At 33.2% G+C, this 22,979-nt stretch overlaps 1 protein-coding gene across 1 annotated transcript in view; it reads right to left on the reverse strand.

The window, feature by feature from the left end:
- The window catches only part of igf1ra (insulin-like growth factor 1a receptor), a 134,540-nt gene that overhangs the window by 33,816 nt on the left and 77,745 nt on the right, over window positions 1–22,979 (reverse strand). The window contains exons 3-4 of the mRNA XM_051134507.1: window positions 5,436–5,739; window positions 2,695–2,831 (exon numbers count right to left, since the gene is read on the reverse strand). Of these exons, the coding sequence (XP_050990464.1) occupies window positions 2,695–2,831; window positions 5,436–5,739 (441 nt within the window). The remainder of the gene's footprint in view (window positions 1–2,694; window positions 2,832–5,435; window positions 5,740–22,979) is intronic.

Below are 22,979 nucleotides of genomic sequence, written 5' to 3' on the forward strand. Positions count from 1 at the left end.
TTTTGAGTATTTTGGGAGCATCGGGAGAAGTTGCCAGGCCACTGGAATTTATTTGAATATATGTGGGATTATTAGCAGAAATCATACCATGTGTTATAACTAGCAGGGACGTTATGCTTGAAAATAATAATTTACATCTTCAATACAATTCATTAGGCCTATTTTTAGTGCCCCAGCCACCTAATAATAGCAATAAGCTTTGTGCTTTTAGTATTTTTAATATAAAACAAAGCCTCAGCTTTAAAATTCTGTCAGTTTTATAGCGAAATACAAACAATGAGTCTTACAATAATTTGTTTTTCATCCTCTTCAATGTGGCGTGACAGATCGCTGTATTTATGTGCATCAGTCGTCTTTCTGATTACATCGAGATGACATTCGTTTCATTAAATTCTACTGTGTTCTTTGTGAAAATTCCACCACCTGCTCTACAAAAATGTCTGTGGTGTCCAACCTTTCATTCTTCACATGTATTTAATTAGAAACAACAATAAAAGGTTCTAAAGGTTGAAGTGGACTCCAGCTTGTTAATTTAAGTTATATTGTTGTCTTTTCTGAGGTATATAAGGTTAAGTGACTATTCACAAGCGGTTTTATTCACGGTATAATACAGTAAATGATTGAAAATACTTAACGTCTTCTATTCATTATTTGTGCTTTGTTGCTTTTAATATAATAGCTCAGCTTTCAAATTTTGTCATTTTATCACAAAATACAAATTATAAATGTGCTTTTCCTCTTTATTTCAAGTTTATAGCACGATATAAAAGTTAAGGAACATCAGAAGGAATAAAAAAAAAAACAGTATAGGACAATTTAATTGCAATTGGAAAGATGACTGATTCACATGCCGCTTGAATTGAGGCGAACACAGCAACCTGTCACGCCACATTAAAGAGTGTGAAAAACACATTCTTCTAGTAATTCACATTATTCTAGTAATTTTGACTTTATTCTTAAAATAATATGACTGTAATCTCGCAATCTTTGATTTCAAAAACGTTTAATGTGGCACTAAAACCCTGTCGTAGTTTAGAGCATGTTTAAAAAAAAAAAAAATTGTATTAAACCAAAGCAAAAACATTTTACCACAGAATGCTGTGATCATCCGATCAGAATCAAGTGTTCTGAAGGGCCATGTTTTGTTATTTTGAATCGTTCAAATAATTCACTAAATATGTTGGAGTGGTTACTGAATTAACTTTCCGACTCGCTTACTGAACCACAAGTCACTTTTGACTCGAAATTAACCAACGACTGTGTTATTTGTGACTGGTTCTTTATTTTATGACATAAAAATTTGCTAATTTTGGTAATACATTTATTTAGATTTTTTTTTTACACACAATAAGTGTGTAGTTTTATAAAACATTAAAAAAATGATTTAGTTGATAAAACGTATATATAGTTAAGTATATAGTATTTATATGTAGTAATGATATCCTAATGTAATGATACACTAAATTATTTCAGTGTGAATTTTTTTTTATTATTCATTATAAATGTTTAGTATTTGTTTTTTCTTTTTTTCTTTTCCTTTTTCTTTTTTTTTTTACATATTTAGATTTCATTTTATTTTTTTTATTTTTAATTTAAATGTAAATTTAAAATTCAATGTAATTTTTTTTTTCAAAACTCAGAATATGAACCAATTGCACAACATGGTCCTAAAAATGTTTTTTAGTTAAGAAAAAAAAAAAAAAAAAAAAAACAACAACAACAACAACAACAAAATACTAGATAACATTTAACATGGTCAAAAGCTTAACGGTAGTTACACAATCATTTAACCATAGAATGCTGTGATCAACCAATCAGAATCAAGTATTCTGAAGGGCCATGTTTTGTTATTTTAAGTCGTTTAAATGACTCACAAAATAAGTTGGAGCAGTTACTGAATTATCTGAGTTGTCTGACTCACTAAAAATGAACCAACAACTGTGTTATGCATGACTGGTTCTTTATTTCACAACATATTTAAAAATAAAAATATACATTATATACATATATATACATATGTATATACATATGTATATATATATATGTATATATATATGTGTGTGTGTGTGTGTGTGTGTGTGTGTGTACATACACATTTTTACAATAACAGTGTGTAGTTTTATAAAACATAAAAGATTTATTTAGTACACAGTTAAGTATATATTATTTATATATAGTACTGATATCTTAATGTAGTAAGTAATGACACACTAAATTATTTTAGTGTTATATTTTTTAAAATGTATTATACATGTTTAGTAATATTTTCAATGAGCTATTTTATTTTTTTAATACATTTTTTATTTAATAATTTTTTTAATTTAATTATTATTATTATTACTATTATTCAAAACTCAAAAAATATGAACCAAATACACAATTTAGCATGGTTCTGAAAATGTTTTTTAGTGAAAAAAAAAAAACAAAAAAAAGTTTTATAATAAAAAACAACAACAAAAACAAAAATACTATATAAAAATGACTAAACATTTTAATATTTTACTAATTTTCATTACATTCCCAGGTTGTAATTCACAATTTTAATATTCTCTGACAGGTCGTCCATGACCATGGGAACTCTGAATAATATATTTGTATAAAAAAGGGAGATGGCTCAAGCTTGGATCTGTCATTTGTCTAAAAATTAAAAAACTGGGGGTGATGGGACAGGAGGGTGAGAGCGAAGGTACTTACTGCCCCGCCGGATGTTGATGTGCAGGTTGCCTTTGATGACCGTGCAGCCCTGCAGTGACTGAGCAGCATCCACCGAGTCGATTGTTTTAGTTTCGCAGACCTTATCGCACAGTCCGTCACATGCGCTACAAAACATACTGCAGGTGGGAGAGAGAAAGAGGGAGAAGAAGGGAGAGTGAGCGTCAAGGACAGATCACAGCTACACACACAGACTCCAAACACGCAAACGCCAGTGAACCGTGACAGGATTATTGTGTCTCACCAAAACACAAAGTATATTTAAGGCTTGTTTTTGACAAACGCAAGGTCACTGCTTTATGAGGTCTTTGCGCTTAACAGAGTCCTCGCTTGAACCCTGGGTTTTATGTGTAAGGGGGATCATTAAGCTGGCAGTGAGGCAAAACCAGGTCTGGTCAATTTATAAAACAGGCTCAACATCTAAAAAGTTACGTGGAAAAGTAAATGAAGTGATTCTTCTGTTAATATTTTACTTGAAAAGTACAGGTGTCCAAGTAAAGTCCAAGGTGTGGTAATTACGATCTCTTTAACCCAGTTTAAACACATTTCTCTTGACTTTTTCCTCAGGAAACCGTTCCCAGTATGATTAAGTGCCACCTGAAAGTAAACAGTTCGGATTTCGAGATCCAAAAAAACCTTCAAATCAGCACATACAGCTTTAAAACAATTAAGATGTTCATATGGTGTATGAGAGGGTTGTACAAAGCCAAAACCTACAGGGCTGTTTAGAAACAATTCTGTGGTAACATTTCCTATTTTATAAATTAAAGTTCAAGAGGAATATGCTCATCTAAACTCACAAATCATGTTGCTTATGTGATGATAATGTGCGGTTAGATGGTCATTATCGCAAAATAAACCCTGACGGCAGTTACACGGAAACATTTTACCACAGGACGCTGCGATCAACCAATCAGAATCAAGTATTCTGAAGGGCCATGTTTTGTTATTTTGAATCGTTCAAATGAGTCACTAAATAAGTTGGAGTGGTTACTGAATTAACGGACTCGTTTACTGAACCACAAGCCACTTCTGACTCAAAATAAGCCAAGTGGTTCTTTATTTGACGACATACATTTAAAAATAAAACTTTGCTAAACATTTTGTTAATACACTTGTTTTCAGGGCGCTATGAAATCCATTTTATTTTGTCCGAAAGTCAGTTTTTTTCTCATTTTAATTTCTCTAGATTTTTTTTTTTTTTAATTTTAATTTTTCTAGACTTTGTTTTAATAGTTAAATTTAAAAAAAATACTCAAAAAGCACGTCTTATTAATTGAAATTATGAAACTTACACAATTTAACAGCAATATATTATAATTTTAACAATTATTACATTTCTAAGGCCCTATGAAATACATTTTCAAATTCAGTTTTATCATCACCAAATTCCGTTTTCCATTATTTTTCAGGATTCAAAATAAACAGCTAATACTTTTTAGCTAATATTTGTATTTTATTTCAGAGCTTTTTCAGTTAACAAAAAACTATTTTTACAATAAGCCACTCAAAATGTAGTACAAATTAATACAACATACATTTAAAAATAAAAATGTGCATTTTACATTTTGTTAATGCATTTATTTTTAGGGCCTTATGAAATCTGTTTTATATTTTTCCAAATTTCCAAAAAAAGCATGTTAATTTAAAAAAAGCATAATTAATTTAAATCATGAATCTTACACAATTTATAAGGCTCTATGAAATCCGTTTTTTGTTTGTTTGTTTGTTTGTTTTGTTTTCCCCCATTTCTGTTTTTTCCATTTTAATTTCTTTGGATTTCATTTTTTTCCCCCCATTTTAATTTTTCTAGACTCTGTTTTAATGGTTAAACAAAAAAAATAAAAAATAAAAAATAAAATAATAAAAAAGCATGTCTAATTAATTGAAACCATGAAACTTACACAATTTAACAGCAATGTATTATAATTTTCAGTTTTATTATTATCAAATTCTGTATTTTTGGGATTCAAAATAAGCATTTATACTTTTTATTTTTTTTTTAAATGTATGTTTTTTATATATATATATTTTTTAAAATATTTTTTAAAATCTAATATCTATATTTAATTTCAGCTTTATTTCAGTAAACCATAAGCCATTGTTTTATTATTCATTTATTTATTTTCCAAATTCTGTTTTTTTGCATTTTAATTTCTCTGGTTTGCTTTTTTTCGTTACAATTATTCTAGGCTGATTAATATATATTAATATAATATATATTTATCAAAAAGCATGTCTAATTAACTGAAATCATGAAACATACACAATTTAACAGCAATGTATTAAAATCTTAACATTTTTTTTTCTAAGGCCCTATGAAATCAGTTTTATTGTTTCCCAAATTTAATTTTTCCCCCATTTTTTTCCTTTTTTTGTCAATTTTAATTTCTCTTGATTCCATTTTTTTTCCTTTTTAATTTTTCAAGACTTCAAAATTAATTTTTCTGTTTTAATGCTTTAATTAAATATATACTTTGTGTTACTTTTTGTTTTCCATCTATTTTCAGAATTCAAAATAAGCATTTCTAATTTTTGTTTGTTTTTTTAAGCTTACATTTTTAATCTAATATTTATATTTTATTTCAGCTAAAGAAAACTATTTTTAGTAATGTTAATTTGACTTTTTTTAATTTAACAATAACGATATTGCAAAAGCATAAAAAACAATCTTAACTCTGGTGTCTAATGAGGCACCCCTACATCCAGCTCAGACGGCATACCTTTGAGTCTCATTTCGGGTGAATCCGGGTGGGCAGTCCGGCATACACTCTCCATTGTGGATGACAAAGTCGACCTCACTGGGTAGGTGAACACGGGCACACATGTCCATGGTGATGCAGCGCCAACCTTCAAACTTGTACGTGCCCGGCGGGCAGGCCTCCACGCAGCGGCCCTCGTGAAAGTAATGCTGGCAGGCGGCACATGCCTTATCATCGTCTGGTTCAGTGCAGCTGCCCAGGCACTGGGGGTGACAGCACTCGCCCCTATCCGTGCACGCCCTCTTCTCACACTTCTTTGGACACACTGGAAAAGAAAAACACAAATATAGAGAGAAACATCAGCTGCTGGTTCAAAAGAAGAGTGAGACTTTGTAAATCAACTAAACATGTTTTGAGGATGATTGGCTTAAAACAACTGCATCTGTTATATAATCAGTTTATAAGAATGGGGAACCAGAGACCATTTTTGCTCGTCTGTGTGTCTTTGTGTGTGTTCTGGGGTAAAATGGTAGCTGGCTTTAGGATCAGTTGACTGTAAAATAAAAATGTCTGAAGAGGGGCACAGAGGAGGAAGAAACCCAGTGTGAAGTCAGGATGCTGGGTGTTTGTGCAGGGCCTGGCGCTGCTGTGTGCCAGCCTTGTTAGTAAACTGCAGCTCTGGACTCACTACAGCTAAATATTATTACTGTTAGAGACTGCTGAGGGAATTTAGAGGGTAGGAAGGAGGGGGAGAGGAAGAGTTGAGCGAGAGACGAAGCCAAAAAGTCTAGCTAGCAGATGGACCGCAGTTTGGACTATTAGCTTGGGAAGCATCTAGTCAGGCCGGGCCCAACGAGAAGCCACGGTCCATCTGTGGTGGGCTTTAACTGAGCTGGAATGTGTCATGATGAGAAACACCAGCTAACAGTTACACAACAGTCCTCAGATTTGATTGGCTGCGCCGTGTGCCAAGGGTGCTGATATACTGTCCGACAGGACTTTTCACTGTTTGTATCTCTGCTCTTGTCTGTGTTGGTACATTTCAGACAGACTGTCATCACACCAGTAGGTGGCGACAAGTGACAAGTGTCTTTTTGGCAAATCATTGAATTATTCACTCAACTAATTCATTCAGGAACTAAACTAGTGGCTGTTTAATGAGTGAGCCACGTTTTTATTTAGTATATAGTTAAATATTTATTATGCCGTATATAGTAATAATACCTTATTTTAGTTTTTTATAATTAAATAATTATAAATATTTTAAATAATTATAAATAATATTTTGAATTAGCTTTTTATACATACATACATACACACACACACACACACACACACACACACACACATTATCATTGAATTATTCACTCAACTGACTCATTCGGGAACTAAACAAGTGGTTTTAATGAGTGAGTCATGTTTTTATTTAGTGTATAGTTAGGTTTATATTATACAGTATATAGTAATGATGCTGTATTTTAGTGTTTTTTTTTTAAATAAATTACTATCAATATTTTTTCTATTTTAGATTACATTTTTAGATTTTTATTTTAATTAAAATATTTTTATTCAAACATCATATCATACTAGTAGGTGGCGACAAGTGTCTTTTTAGTGAATCACTGAATTATTCACTCAACTGATTCAGCTGGAAACTAAACAGTGACTGTTTTAATGAATGAGCCATGTTTTTATACAGTATATAGTTAAGCATATATTATTTAGTATATAGTAATACCTTATTTTAGTGTTTTTTAAATAATTTAATTTAAAAAATAATTTAAAAAAATTGCTTTTTTATTTATTTTTAGATTTCATTTTTAGATTTTCATTTGAATTCAAAACGTAATAACCAGCACGCCAACATATGGTGCAGTTGCGCCTTGGGTGTCCCGAGATCGAATCCCGCCTCGTGGACCTTTCCCGATGCCACCCCCTCTCTTTCCCCCAATTACTTCCTGTCATATCTCCACTGTCCTTTCTAAGAAAAAAATGGAAAAACACCCAAAAATAAATAAATAAATATTAATATTTCGAATTAGCTTTTTTTTTAAATATATTTTTATATTAAATTTTTTGATTTTCATTTTCATTCAAACGTCATATTATGCCAGTAGGTGGCGACAAGTGACAAGTGTCTTTTTAGCGAATCATTGAATTATTCACTCAACTGATTCATTCAGGAACTAAACTAGTGGATGTTTATATGAGTGAGTCATGTTTTTATTCAGTATATAGTTAAGTATATATTATTTAGTATATAGTAATGATACCTTATTTTAGTGTTTTTTAAATAATTTAATATAAATATTTATTAATATTTAAATGAGCTTTTTTTTTCCTTTTTTTTTTTAGATTTTTTTTTTATTAAAAAATGTAATTTTAACATAACATCATGCCAGTAAGTGGCAACAAGTGTCTTTTTGCGAATCATTTCATGATTCACTCAACTGATTCATTCAAGAACTAAACAAGTGGCTGTTTTGACTTTGTTTTGAACTATTTTTGTGGAACAAAAATAGACAAAGGAACTGGGAATGTTGTGTCTAAAATGTAAATGTACTTGTGACCGACAGCATAATTCTTTCCACTGTACTAACACATGAAACACACAACAATGCATAATAATGCCTGGGAAAGTAAAACAAGAATGAAGATTGATTGATATTCAGAGGTATTGTACATGGCATAAACAATTTTTGACTAAAATCCTTGTAATTGTTTTGTCTACATCTAGTCTTAACATGTTCGCTGTCCTTTCAAACAATGCCTTTGAACTGTAATTTCATACAAACAACGGGTCTGTTTGGAGGCTCTCTGTAATCAGCTCTTGACAAACAAATCAGTTTCATGGTGGAAAGGTTACTGACATCATGATGTAACCCCAAATGTTCCATATGCCTATTTCCATGACAAACCGGCTTCTGTTAAAAGCGTGAGAAAGTCACTTCTATGCAGTGCAAAAAAGCATAAATAAATAGGAGCGTGTTTCAAATTAAGCTTTCAACAACAAGCCATATTGAACACACTTGTTTGCTATGGAGAGTCAAGGGATCTTAGAACACTGTTGACATATGTGGGATCAATGAGCATTCCAATGGAATCACTTGCATTGAGTGAGCAATGGGAGACAAGCCCTGTCAGTAATATGAGATGCATGAGACAGTGAGAGAAAGGGTGGGAAAAACTCAAGAGCAGAGCTGATAGTTTGACTTTGATCAACAGCCAAGTAACAAACGCTAGGGTGTTGAGAATAGTTGCTAGGTGGTTAATAGGGCATTGCTAAGGTGTTCCGGATTGTAGATTACTAGCTGAATCAAGAGAGTACAAAGTCTTTATTATATTAAAGTGGAAATATTTTGTCCATTATGTTGTTATGCCAAGTCAAAAGTAATTCAAAATTCTCTGGTTGTTTTGCAATAAAACATAGCGACAATTCAAACAACTTAACAGTTCAAATAATACAAGTTTTGACAAAAACTAACATACAAAAAATTTTTTACATCTCAGCCATTCTTTAAGAAATAAGGATGAGTCAAAATTACAATTAATCGCTTTGACAGCACGTTGCGTTTATTATGACAAAACATGTATTTGACAAAACTTTGTTTATTGTTTTAACAGTGCTGTCAAATTGATTAATCGCGATTAATGTGACAGCACATTATGTTTATTTTGATAAAACATTATGTATTTGACAAAACACTGTTTATTGTTTTATTTAATTTAGTGCTGTCAAATCGATTAATTGCTTTGATAGCACATTACGTTTATTATGACAAAACATTATGTATTTTAAAAAACATTGTTTATTTAATTGTGATTAATTATTTTGACAGCACATTACATTTATGACAAAACATTGTTTATTTATTTAATTGTGATTATTTTGACAGCACATTACATTTACGACACAACTATGTATTTGACAAAACATGTTTATTATTTTATTTAATTTAGTGCTATGAAATCAATAAATAGCGAATAATCGTTTTGACAGCATATTATGTTTATGACAAAACATTATCTTTGACAAAACATTATGTTTACTGTTTTATTTAAGTGCTGTCAAATTGATTAAATCGCAATTAATTATTTTGACAGCACGTTACATTTATGACAAAATATTATGTATTTGACAAAACATTATGTTTATTGTTTTATTTAATTTAGTGCGGTCAAATCGATAAATCGTGATTAATCACATCCAAAATAAAAGTCTGTGTTCACAAAATTTGTGTGTGTACTGTGTATATTTATATGAATATACAAATACACACATACATGTATATATTTAAGAAATATTTATAATTTTTTCATATTTTAATATATGATTTATATAATATATAAATATTACATACATTTCTCTCTCTCTCTCTCTCTCTCTATATACACACACATATATATATATATATATATATATGTGTATGTGTATATATATATAAATATATATATATATATATATATATATATATATATATATATACATACACACACACACACACACACACACAAACACACACAGCACAAACTTTATTTTTCGAATGTGATTAATTGTGATTAATCGGTTTGACCACACTAATTTCATCATATTAATTAATATTTAATGAATATATTTAAATAAACTTTGGGTACGATTATTTGTGATTAATCGATTTGACAGCACTAATTTAATCATATTAATTTTTTAAAAACTATATACTTTTTTGTATTGGTCTGAACAAATGTGGCAGACGAGCTGAATAAAAATGCAGATTCACTCTCTGACAATAGGAGCTGCTTATGGAAAAGCAGAAATACAGAATTACCAAAGTTACACCATACACAAAACAGCGTTGGCAGGATGCAAAGAAAATACCATCAAAACTTTTCTGAAATCAGTGCGTTCAGAGATAATTCCAATTTTATTTTTGGATATGCACAAATGGCCTATTTCAATGTCACAACCACAAATTTCATCAAAAAAAATAATAGGTTGGCAGATATGATGACTAAGTAGATGACTAGTCATAGTGATGCTTGCCTCATGAAATAGGAACACTAGTCCAGGAATCTGACAGAAGGTCTGGGAAAAGCATATGTGCAGATACCGTTGCAAGGTCTGCCTGGGTGGGTTGCCGCCCGAGGTGGGACTCCAAGCGCTAACAAGGCAGCCAGCGCCATCAGCTCAACATGAGGAGGCAACTAAGCCGCATGGCACAGCACTCCTGGTCGCCCGGCAACAGAATCCTGGCACGCTGCCTAGCAGGCTCAGGGGGCACAGCCAAAGAAATGTCTATATGGGATTTTTCCCCTTTTATTTATGAGCTCACATCATGCAGTACAACATTACAGCGGAAACATAAGCGTTTTGTTTATTTGTCAAACGAATACGGCACATTTAGATAGTATGAGTAGGATTTTAACGGATGGAGGATGCATATCCCCTCAAATCATCAACGTCCCAGCTCTAATGGATGGCCAACGTCCAGGCTCACGACAAGAGCGGGTGGTCCAGAGGGCAGTCACGACGATGGGAGCTTTTGATGAGGTGCACCTGATGCGTCCCGTCCATGCTGCTATAAATCCAGCACTGGATTGTCTCTTCGAGGTTCAGCTAAAGTCCAAAACAGCCACTAAAGGTGCGGCCAACATTAGCAATGTTTTAGCAAAATTTAGTGGAACAAAAAAGGTCCATTGTCTATTGTCAAAAACCAAACTGTTTTCTGTTGGTCAACATTGCGAATCTGCATCATCAACTTGAACCTGTTGCAAAATCTGCATGGGAAAACTTCCCCAGTTGCGTGGATTCCTATTCAAACGACTGGATTTTGCTGGAAACAATTCTTCGAACAACGGTAAATGTGACCACATCATAAGACGCGGGTCTCTGTGTAACCTGACCTTCGTCACTCCCACCGCAGCAAGGACACCACGTCCCCCACATCACAAGGACACTTTCTTTCTTGTTTGTATTTTTACTTCAACAAAAGCCTCTCAGAGGCACGCTAATCTTACCGCGTCTGTCCTCACTACCATCACAGTGTGTGCGTTTGTTTAGTTGCCTATCGGCTTACAAATGAAAAAAGGGTTCACTGAGGAGATCCCACAGCACCGGGATGTGATTTTACACACTCTCGACTCTCCACGGTGGAACAAACATCAGCAGGGACTTAATTGGCCTGGGTGGAGACACTTTTGCTACTCCTGCCAGCTGAGATGCTTAGCATTCTTCTGCGCATTCTGCCACATCATAAGCCACCCTGCAGAAATTACTAAAACATTCTTCAGTTTAATTCCTAAGTTTGAGAGGAAAACAACAAACAATTGTGAAAAACTTCCAAAAGAGCCACAGGGCACATGCAGAGCTATAAAAAAATATATTTACAGAAATCTCAAGTTTCTGTGGTTGTGTTTATTTACACTAAACGCAAAACTGCTGCAAAGCGTGACACAAATCACAGACAGCAAAATATATTTGATATTCAACAAACAGTAAAGTGAAGCAGAATTTGACCAATGAGATTCCATGGTGGACGGGGTAAAGCCGGACTCCAGATTGCAACCGAAACAGTTGCAAACGTGAACAAAACGTTTCGTAAAATTCATCACAATACGGAAGAAAAGATATGCCGCTATGTTTCATTGCGATTAAGTCATGTCATCCACATCCTAGTTAAAGTGCATGCCAGTGTTTACCAGAAGCAACAACAAAAGAGCACGAGCCGTGACGACTGATTTACGGTCAAACAGGTCTTAAAGGAATAGTTCACCCAAAAATGAAAATTCTGTCATTAATTACTCACCCTCATGTCATTCCAAACCAAGACCTTTGTTCATCTTTGGAACACAAATTAAGATATTTTGATGAAATCTGAGCACTTTCTGACCCTGCATAGACAGCAACACAACTACCACGTTCAAGGCCCAGAAAAGTAGTAAGGTCATTAAAATAGTCCATGTGACATCAGTGGTTTAACCTTAATTTTACGAAGCTACAAGAATACTTTTTTTGCGCAAAGAAAACAAAACAACGACTTTATTTAACAAATTTCTTCTCTTCCATGTCAGTCTTTGGCACACATTCGCAAAAGTACCACAAAGATGAACAAAGGTCTTACGGGTTGAGAACAACATTAGGGTGGATAATTAATAACTGAATTTTCATTTTTGGATTTTGGACTATCCTTTTAAAATCCTGTGTACTGACACAAAAAGATCCATGAAAATAATTTGAATCAAGACTCACTTAGTGAATCTTTAAAAAACTGTTAATGATTTCCAGGGCTGCCTCCTAATAGTCGACTAACTGTTAGTTGATGAGAAGAGACTTAGTCGACCAAAATATTATTAGTCACTTAGTTGCAGAAAAAAAAAATAAAAAAAACGGCTGGTCTGTGGTAATATAGTACATGGAGCAGGACATTCAAATGCTGATCTATCATTTATTGACCTCAAATATGGCTATTCATCTTAAATGTAGTAGCAACTTTACATGGCAGCTCAATCTAATGTTAACCTAGAAAAAATGTGCGCTATTTAAGTGTCTGTACAGAGTGTGGAAGCTGAACAGTAGTGTGCTTATACTGCATGACAGATTGAGGCCGCAGTGCGGTCACTTAAAATACTCCGTCATTTTTAGTCATACACATAAGAGTAATACATCTTTTGAATTAGTAAAGACTCTGTTTATTTGTGTGCACTGAGAATAGCAATGAAACATTGCGCTTTTGTAAAATAATTAAAGCAAACAGGATGCGTTTTCTGCTGTCTCAGTCTCTGTGAACTTGAGTGCAGTCATAAAAATGGAATTTACTGAATAACACGGAATGTCACGGAATTTGTCAAAGTTTGAATGAATCAAAAGTAGGTCATTACACTTAAATCAAACCGCAATATGAACTAGTATCTGTAAATATTATTCCGCAAAAATATCATTTAAATGTGAATCCTGCATGTTCTGCGTGTCTGTTTAATGAATGGAGCAGACGAGCGGTTTTGTTTACTACAAACACTGAAGCGTGCGTGACGCTCGCGGTGATTTCAATGTCTGTCATCTCACTAAATGAGGACATAAATACATGAACAATATCTGCTTCATGAGTCACTTCATGAGCATTTGACCGTTTCATTTTAGGAAAACTAGCGTTATATCATATACACACAGAAATGTAAAGGTAGACACGGCAACCCGTCAAAATAAACATTGTGGCAGATATATATTACTTCTATTACTACTACTACTAAAATTAAACACTTTATTTTTAGGGTATAATCACACAACATTTCTTCCATGTTTTAATTTTAATAGTAAATTCCCTTTTGTTTGCCAAAAAAAGCTTGCTTAATTTTTAATAATTAAAAGATAAATTAAATTAATGTTTTATGCCTTGATCTGATAACCAGAACATTTTAAAATACACAACACAGAATTTCTGAGGGAAAAAAAAAAAAAAAAAAAAAAAAAAAAAACTTTCATAAGGCTATTTTAAGAATAAATTTGAATAAATTATTAAAAGTATGCATTCAAATATTATATTAGACATGCTAAAACAAAATTTGATAACAATAAAACATGGTGAGAAAAAATAAAACATTTCATAGGGCCCTAAACATGTCATTTTTGTTAAACCTTTATTAAATTGATGTGAAATTGTATAAGTTTCATGATTTTAATTAATTACACATGCTCTTTGATTAACAACATTTAATTTACCCATAAAAAAGGTGTAAAAAATTAAAGCGGAAAAAACGGAATTTGGAAAAAAATGAAACAGAATTTGGGAAAAAATAAAACAGATTTCATAGGGCCCTATATACTTGCCTTATAGGACATTAAAACATTAGACATTAAAAATATATCTATAGAGTGTTGAATGTCTACTTTTAAATGAACCAATTCAAACAAATATTATCAAATTATGTAATCCGTATGAAACACGCATACAGGCGCATCACTAATGACGAGTCAATGTCCCCGACTTCATTTCTTAAGATGAAAACAAAGAAAGCGCTAGTTTATCAATAAATTATTAAAACATTAATGCAGTCTCCTTGCCGTTTTTCCCTGACACATTTATAATTATTATATCTGCTGGCGCGCTGTGGCAAGTTTTTTTTTGCTTATTATGCTATGTAACCAATTAAAGGCTCTGTATTATGATTTATATGGGTTATTAATAAACGTGCGACTACTAGTCAACTAGAAAACTCTTTAGTCGCCCTAATGATTTCATAACTGACTCCCTCACTGAACAGAGCGCCAGTTTTTGATAGGTCTAACTAGAGTAGAAATGAACCTTGAATTGATACTGTAATGTATACAGTACATATCACCTTCCAAATCATAATCAACTAATTCCAACATTAGAAATATTCATACACATCACACATAAAACAGGCATAGCATGGAGCTGCAATGAGAACTGCATTTCCTTAAATAGCCACATGGCCCTTTTATGGCCTATTAATAGCTGCACACTTTCCAGCTCTAATTCCAGTCCTAACTAACTCGCTCCCGTCTCCTTAAATATCTCATCGTCCTTTAACTACCTAAGAATTGAATTACACACAAGCTAAAAAGCCTAAACATAAGCATTCCTGGCTCGCTAGTGCTCTCTAATCCTTTTACATACACAGTTGTAGTGAGTGCAAGCAGGAAGTTATTCATTATTTGGAATGCCACCAAAAGGGGGCACCCCAGGCAAACTGCTCTTCCATCCCACACACAAAAAAAAAGCTCCACAGCAATTCCTCAATGAGGAAATATTTCAGACATGCATGCCTTCAGCTGGAAACGAAGACAGAACGAGGAGAAAAACAAAAATAAAGCATCACAATCAGAACATTACTTCATTTATTTCCAAGAATACAGTCCCAACTATTTCCACATTGTAGGTTTCTACACCCAGCTATGCCAAGCATGATGGGTTTCCACTACCGAACGACAGTGGGTCTTGAACGCAAACGCAGATGTTTAACAGCACAAAACGTTGAAGGTTACACATTATCTGGCTTGCGTGACGGACCCAAGTGTGACGGTGCTGATGTGACTGACCCCGTCTGCTCTTTTAAGCAGTCATGAGGGAGACAACCGCTCGCTGACCAGCTCTGCAGTGAGCTGACCAGCCCTCCCTTCTCCTCCCTGTCTGTGAAAGCCGACCGGTCAGACCGCATAGACACAGCCGCCGCCGTGCTCCAAACCACCACGATGAGAAGAACAGCACACAGACGTCCTCAGCAGCAGCTGAATTGACATAGGGGCTCATTATATAAAAGGTTAACTGCAATATCTTCTGTATTGATGCAATCTTTCAAGAGGAATGCAGTAAAAAACAGTGTTATTATCCCTGGGCGAACCCACTGACACACTTGGATGCCATTCTGTCTTAGGGTCTTAACTCAGTGGGCTATGTGAAGAATAACTAGAATGTTCAAAACGGGTAATCTCGGTGCAGAATGTTAATCCTCTTGGGCTGAACACCAGCCACAAAAACACATTTCAGGACAGTGATGAAAAAAAAACATATTTTGCTTAAATTATATCATTGCTTTATTGGTGCAGATACCTAGTTATTGTTTTAACAATGCAAGGCATTTCTTTTTCATTAACGCATCATGTGCTGCATGGCTCACAATCTAGCTTCAATAGTGTTCCCTGGAGCTGAAAAAAAAAAAGCGCTTGTGCGTCACGCTGCTATAGCACATGCGCATGTGGAGGGAAAAAAAGGCGAACACGTCTTGAATTCCATAACACTCAAATGCAGCGCTGTAGCTGAATCACGTTGTACGCCTAAATGGCAAATACATGCATCTGGAGCCAGATCTCGCTTCTGTTGCCGCGGACTCGCCGTGCACGCAGGCACGGATGGCTGAGACATGTTTGTAATCTTAGATTTGGGATAACGTGACCTAGCGAGAGGCCCCAGAGCAGGCAGACTACCGAATGTCCCCTCTATGGTGCAAAACAAATCCACTGAGGAAGAACACAATAACGCAGACAGACGCCCTTACTGAGGCAACGAACCTGTCTGGGAGCATGAATATTACACATTTTGCAATGAAAAATTCAGAGTTGCTTAAATGGATGTGCTTTGCATCATTATTAACAGTCATTTTCTAATCATGGTAGTTGCATATAATGTGTTACGAGGATGTTTACAATTAATTTCCACTAATTTCAATATCTAAATCTAAAATAATAAATAAATCATAAAAAATAATACTAATTTTGGTGCATCCTTTACTCACCCTCATTCATATGGATTACTTTTACCATTTTTTTTAAATGTTAATTACATAGACTTTCTTAGATATATTAAAAATTTTGGTTCTTTTGAATTTAGAACAATATGAGGGTAATTAAATGATTAAATGACTGATTAAAAAAAACAACAACAGTATTCTATTATTATATATATATATATATATATATATATATATATATATATTTTTTTTTTTTAACTAATATTATCTACAGCAGTCATGGCTGATGTCTGATTGTGCCGTTAGAACAGCATACTACCTCATTTTGTTTTGATAGTAAGTCTTTAAGAGGCGGGACTAGGAGGTGAACAGATGGACCAATCGGAGACGGGAGGGGGAGGTCCACAATGACTGGCATGTCATTGACTGAAGTAGAAAAGTGGTAAACAAGTCCTCCCTGGTGTAGGGAAAGGGAGGTGGTGCTGTAACCATGGTAATTACATATGCATGTTTTCCAGTTTCCAGCTATTTTTCATGTCACTATTTTGCACAACAAACGTTTATGGCATATTATAACCAATTATAATATTTATAAACTATAATTAATAATATTTTCTATTCATATTTAAAACACAAACAAGTGAAAAATACTATATTTTTAACTTTGACAAAGCAGCCACATATGTTTTTACTTTTGATTTGGACAATTTCATTTTTTATATTAATTAAATATTAGAATGTTTATTAATTATAAGTGAATGAAATTAATAATTAAAACATAAAGGAGTGAAAATAATTATATTTTCAGCTTTGAAAATTTGAAAATTATTATTATTAAAGTATTAACTACTATAATATTATAATTAATAATAATTAATTATAAATTAATATTTAGAACATTTTTTTTATTTTACTTTACTTAAACCAAACGTCTTAAGTAGCACGGGTGTATTTGTAGCAATAGCCAAAAAAAAAATAAAAAATAGTATGGGTCAAAATTATCGATTTTTCTTTTATGCCAAAAATCATTAGGATATTAGGAAAATATCATGTTCCATGAAAATATTTTGTAAATGTCCTACCGTAAATATATCAAAACTTAATTTTTGATTAGTAATATGCATTGTTAAGAACTCTGGACAACTTGGTGATTTTCTCAATGTTTTGATTTTTTTTTTTTGCACCCTCAGATTCCTGATTTTCAAATAGCTGTATCTCAGCCAAATATTGTCCTAACAAACCATACATCAATGGAAAGCTTATTTATTCAGCTTTCAGATGATTTATAAATCTCAGTTTAAAAAAAACTGACCCTTATGACTGATTTTGTTGTCCTGGGTTACATATATCATCAAATATGACTGCATGGCTATATTGCAAGTGCTTACGTGTGTGTAAGCATGTGCACTCAAACAATCTCATGTTACCACTGACAGGCGCAGACTGTTAGCCTTTCTCTCCACTGCCACAGGACCCTAAGCAGGCCTGCGGTCGGACCCCTGGCTCCATCAAGCCACATCCTTATCCGGAAACACAATCCCACTTGGGATCATTCTAGACACTCGGCATAACCACAACAGTGCACACAGAGAGGTGGATGTTTCCTCCACTCAATCCCACAAGGCTCATGACCCAAACGGTAAAAAAACCAATAGATGCACGCCTGCCTCTGCAAACAGGTCACTGCAGATCGCTGCCATCTGTTTCTATGATTCATGTGCAGGAAACAAAACAATGGAAAGAAACAGACAAAATAATATCATCAAATATCTTTCCCACTTGCTAATAGCACTGGGTTTGTGAGCCACAGTTTAATGCAAGAGTCATTAAAAGTCTTGAAGTATGCATGGGAATCCCATTATCTTTCTTCATATATGGGACGGAATGCATTGTCATACTGCATGAAAATGTGGGACCTTATGTCAAGTGTCTTCAACTACTAAATTAATCGTTTAATACAATTTAATACTAATAAAAGACCTGCCTTTTAATACTTAAAGGGATAGTTCAACCAAAAATGAAAATTACCCCATGATTTACTCATCCTCAAGCCATCCTAGGTGTATATGACTTTCTTCTTTCAGATGAATACAATCAGAGTTATAAAAAGTTAAAAAAAAAAAACAAAAAAATGTCCTTGCTCTTTCAAGCTTTACAATGGCAGTGAATGGCTGTTGATTTTTTGAAGTCCAATAAAGTGCATCCATCCATCATAAATAGTACTCCACACAACTCTCAGGGTTTATAAAGAGCCATTCTAAAGCGAATCGATACGTTTGTGTAAGCAAAATATGCATATTTAAAACTTTATAAACCATAATCTCTAGCTTTCGCTAAACCGTCGTATGCACGTTCCAGAGTTACATCATTATTAAAGTAACTAATTACCAGGGAGAGTAACTATTGTGTTACTTTTTTAAAAAATTGTTAAAATGTGTCAAATAACTTGGATGCCCCCAATATTAAATATGGTAAATGAATAAAACATCGTACACTAATCTATACTATTTTTTAATGTTGCTGTGGGACAATGTGAGAGACACCTTCCAGGGGCTAAATATCAAATTATTTGGGTCGCTTCAACCCGAAGGACGTGGGCGAACGCGGTAAAGAACGTGTCAGCACAGAGGAGAGCAAAACAAAATTCCAGTCACAAATTAGAAGTACAAAACGAGGACCTGTAATGACAAATACCTGAGGATTTCGATATAAGCCAAGAGGAGACTGGTTTTCCTTTGCTGTAAACATGTTCCACTGGAACGCCACTCTCACTCATATGACAGTTAGCGGAAACTAGAGATTGTGGTTTATAAAGATTTAAATATGGACATTTTTCTTACACAAACGTTTCACTTCAGAAAGCTTTTATTAACCCTCCGGAGCCATGTGGAGTACTTTTTATGACTGAATGCACTTTATTGGACTTCAAAAAATCAACAGCTATTCACTGCCATTATAAAGCTTGGAAAGGCCAGGACATTTTTTAATATTACTCCAATTGTGTTGGTCTGAAAGAAAAAAGTCATACATCTAGGATAGCTTAAGGGTGAGTAAATTATGGGTTAATCTTCATTTTTGGGTGAACTATTCCATTAAACGCTACATGGGCAACACAAGACAAAGAATCGAACACAAAGACTACAAAAATGGGACCAAAAAATTAGTTTGAAAAGTAAATGATTTAAATGAAAAATTAAAAATATTTTTTTTAGACTTACCCCGACAGCCAATCTCTCTCTTTTTAAGTACAGCTCTAGTCTATGTAGTTTTATGCAAACACGCACCCAGACTGTGCTCGGTGCCAGCGTCACGCTAGGCTCCTACAAACCAGGCAGTTCTCGAAAATCGAACAGACACGGGCCACCACAGTCTGGCTGATTCAGAAAGAGGGGGAGGCGAGAAGTTTTATTTTGGTTTTTCACTGCTTTTGGAGGTGTTTCCTCTCAGCGCAAGAGTTTGCTAAAAATACTCGACTTCCCAGATTTGCTTCATTAAATGCACTGTGTTTCCTGGCAGCCCTGCGCCTGCTCGCTGCCTGGCTGATGGGGGGTTAGAAAATACCCCATTGCTGTCCGGGAGCCACAGACTCACAAATCAACACTCTCTCATACAGAAACACACACACGCCGAGCTCACTCAAAACAACACACAAATATTAAGGCGCAAAATGCGGAACCACCTGAGAGCATTAAAGGAATAGTTCAGCCAAAAAATTTTATTCTGTCATTTATTACTCACCTTCATGTCGTTCCAAACTCATCAAATTATGGTTGGTGATGATGTCACATGGACTATACACACATGGTCCTTACTATCTTTCTGGGCCTTGAACGTGTCAGATTGCATCAAAAATATCTTAATTTGTGTTTCGAAGATGAATGAAGGTCTTCCAAGCTTGGAACGACCTGAGGTTGAGTAATTAATGACAGAATTTTCATTTTTGGATGAACTATCCCTTTAAACATGTAACTCCATTTGGTTGCCATTCACTTATATGGAAAAGAGCAGAATGAACATTCTGCTAAACTTCTGCTTTTGTGTTCTACAGACAAAAGCAAGTCATACATGCTCTGAATGACATAAAGGTGAACAAATGACAGGATTTTCATTATTAAAAACACATGCACACTTCCTCATGCGCAGTCACAGCGAGATTCTTGTCTCCTCTCGGGCTCCATCAGGAGTCTTTGAGTTCAACGGATCGCTTCTGTCAAGCCCTGTTCCTGCGGACAGTCATCAGTAGCTTTGCAGAACAGCTTCAATACCGCTGGCACACTCTTCATCCTGGCATGGTGAACACACACACACACACATTTCTCTAGCACAACATCTGGAGTCAAAACGCCACATCTACATTTTATGTTTACTTGAAGGAGACAGTAATCCAGCGTTGAGCGCATAAATATTTGGCCCGCCGTTTAAAGCGGATGTCGGCGGCAGTCATATAGCGGCCCTTCCTTGAACCTAGATTAAATGATGCAGCAGCTTTACCCTCAAAAACTGACAAGGTCATTAGCAACCTGCTAATCTGACAGATGGTGGACAGCAAATCTCCAAATAACAAATGCTTTGTGGATGTCAGAGAGCATGGAATGTGCACAAGCATGGGGGAATATGAAAAAGACTGAAATAGGGGAGAGATTTGTTAAAATGTTAAGAGAGACCAAAGGTCAGATTTTATTAGATTATTACTTTTGTTGGATTTATTAATTTTGCTTGCTTATAAATTTACTTTACATTTCAGTTTAGTTTTAATTAATTACGGATAAGGTTCCATTTGTTAACATTAATTAACATGAACAATATTTATATAGCATTTTTAGTTATATTAAGTTCAAAACTCACTAATGCATTATTAAAATTTACAGTTGCATCTGTTAACATTAGTTAATGGATGGTGAACTAACATGAACATGAATATTTGTATTAACAACGATTAATAAATGCTGTAAATATGTATTGCTAGTTCATGTTGGTTAATGCATTAACTAATGTTAACAAATGAGACTTCATTGCAAAGTGTTACCAATGGTAGTTCAGTTTTAATTTTATGATACAGAAGAGCCGATATTAAAATTCTGGCTAGAATCATAATTGGCTGATGTTATTAAAATGCATAATATTTATAGTTTTTGCTTTTTGTGTAAATAAAATAATAAAAAAACTTTATTCTCATTATTTTACCAAAAAAAAAAAAATAATAATAATACAAATAAATGAAATGCTACATGTGATGTATAATAAACGCTATGAAAATTGATTTTCTGAAGATTTACAGTAGCAGGATTTTAATTTTTTAAATAGTTTTTAACGCCAGCTTTTTAAATGTGAAAAGCAAATAAAGAGAAGAAAAAGATAAACGCTGAAGATTTACATTTAACAGTGGGAGCAATTTAAATTTTAAATTTAAATTAAATTTTATCAGCAATATCAACATGAAAAGTAAATGTACAAATTGAAAAAAATTAAATTAAGATAAATTAAATTAAATTAAACACTAAAGATTTACATTTAACAGCGGTGTAAATTTACGTTTTAAAATAGTATTTAATAGCAGGAATTTAAATATGAAAAGTAAATGTAAAAATTGAAAATAAATTTAAGATAAATTAAATTAAATTAAAAACTAAAGATTGACAGTGGGAGCAACTTACATTTTAAAACAGCAGCAATTTAAATGTGAACAGTAAATGTAAAAATTGAAAAAAATGTAAGATGATATTAAATTTAATTTAATTAAATTAAAAAAAAATTACATTTAGCAGTGGCAGCAATTTAAATTTTAAAATAGTATTTTAGGGAAGCAATTTAAATGTGAAAAGCAAATGTAAAAAATGTACAAAAATTAATTAAATTAAGATAAATTAAATTAAATACTAAACATTTACATTTAGCAGTGGCAGATTTTTAAATAGTATCTAACAGGAGCAATTTAAATGTGAAAGTAAATGTAAAAATTGAAACAACATTTAGATATATAAAATTAAATGCTAAAGATTTACATTTAACAATGGCAGCAATTAAAATGTTAAAATAGTATTTAATGGCAGCAATTTAAATGTGAAAAGTAAATGTAAACATTTAAAAATAAATAAAATTAAGATAAATTAAATGCTAATTTAACAGTGGCAGCCATTTAAATTTTTATATAGTATTTAACAGCAGCAATTTAAATGTAAAAAGTAAACGTAAAAAAAATAAAAAAAAATAAATCAAATTAAGATAAATTAAATTAAACGCTAAAGATTTACATTTAACAGTGGTGGCATTTTAAATTTGAAAATATTATTTAATGGCAGCAATTTAAATGTGAAAGGCAAATGTAAAAAATAAATTAAATTAAGATAAATTAAATTAAATTAAACTCTAAAGATTTACATT

The sequence above is a fragment of the Labeo rohita genome, chromosome 18, assembly GCF_022985175.1.
Source record: "Labeo rohita strain BAU-BD-2019 chromosome 18, IGBB_LRoh.1.0, whole genome shotgun sequence".
In the NCBI taxonomy this organism is placed as follows: domain Eukaryota; kingdom Metazoa; phylum Chordata; class Actinopteri; order Cypriniformes; family Cyprinidae; genus Labeo; species Labeo rohita.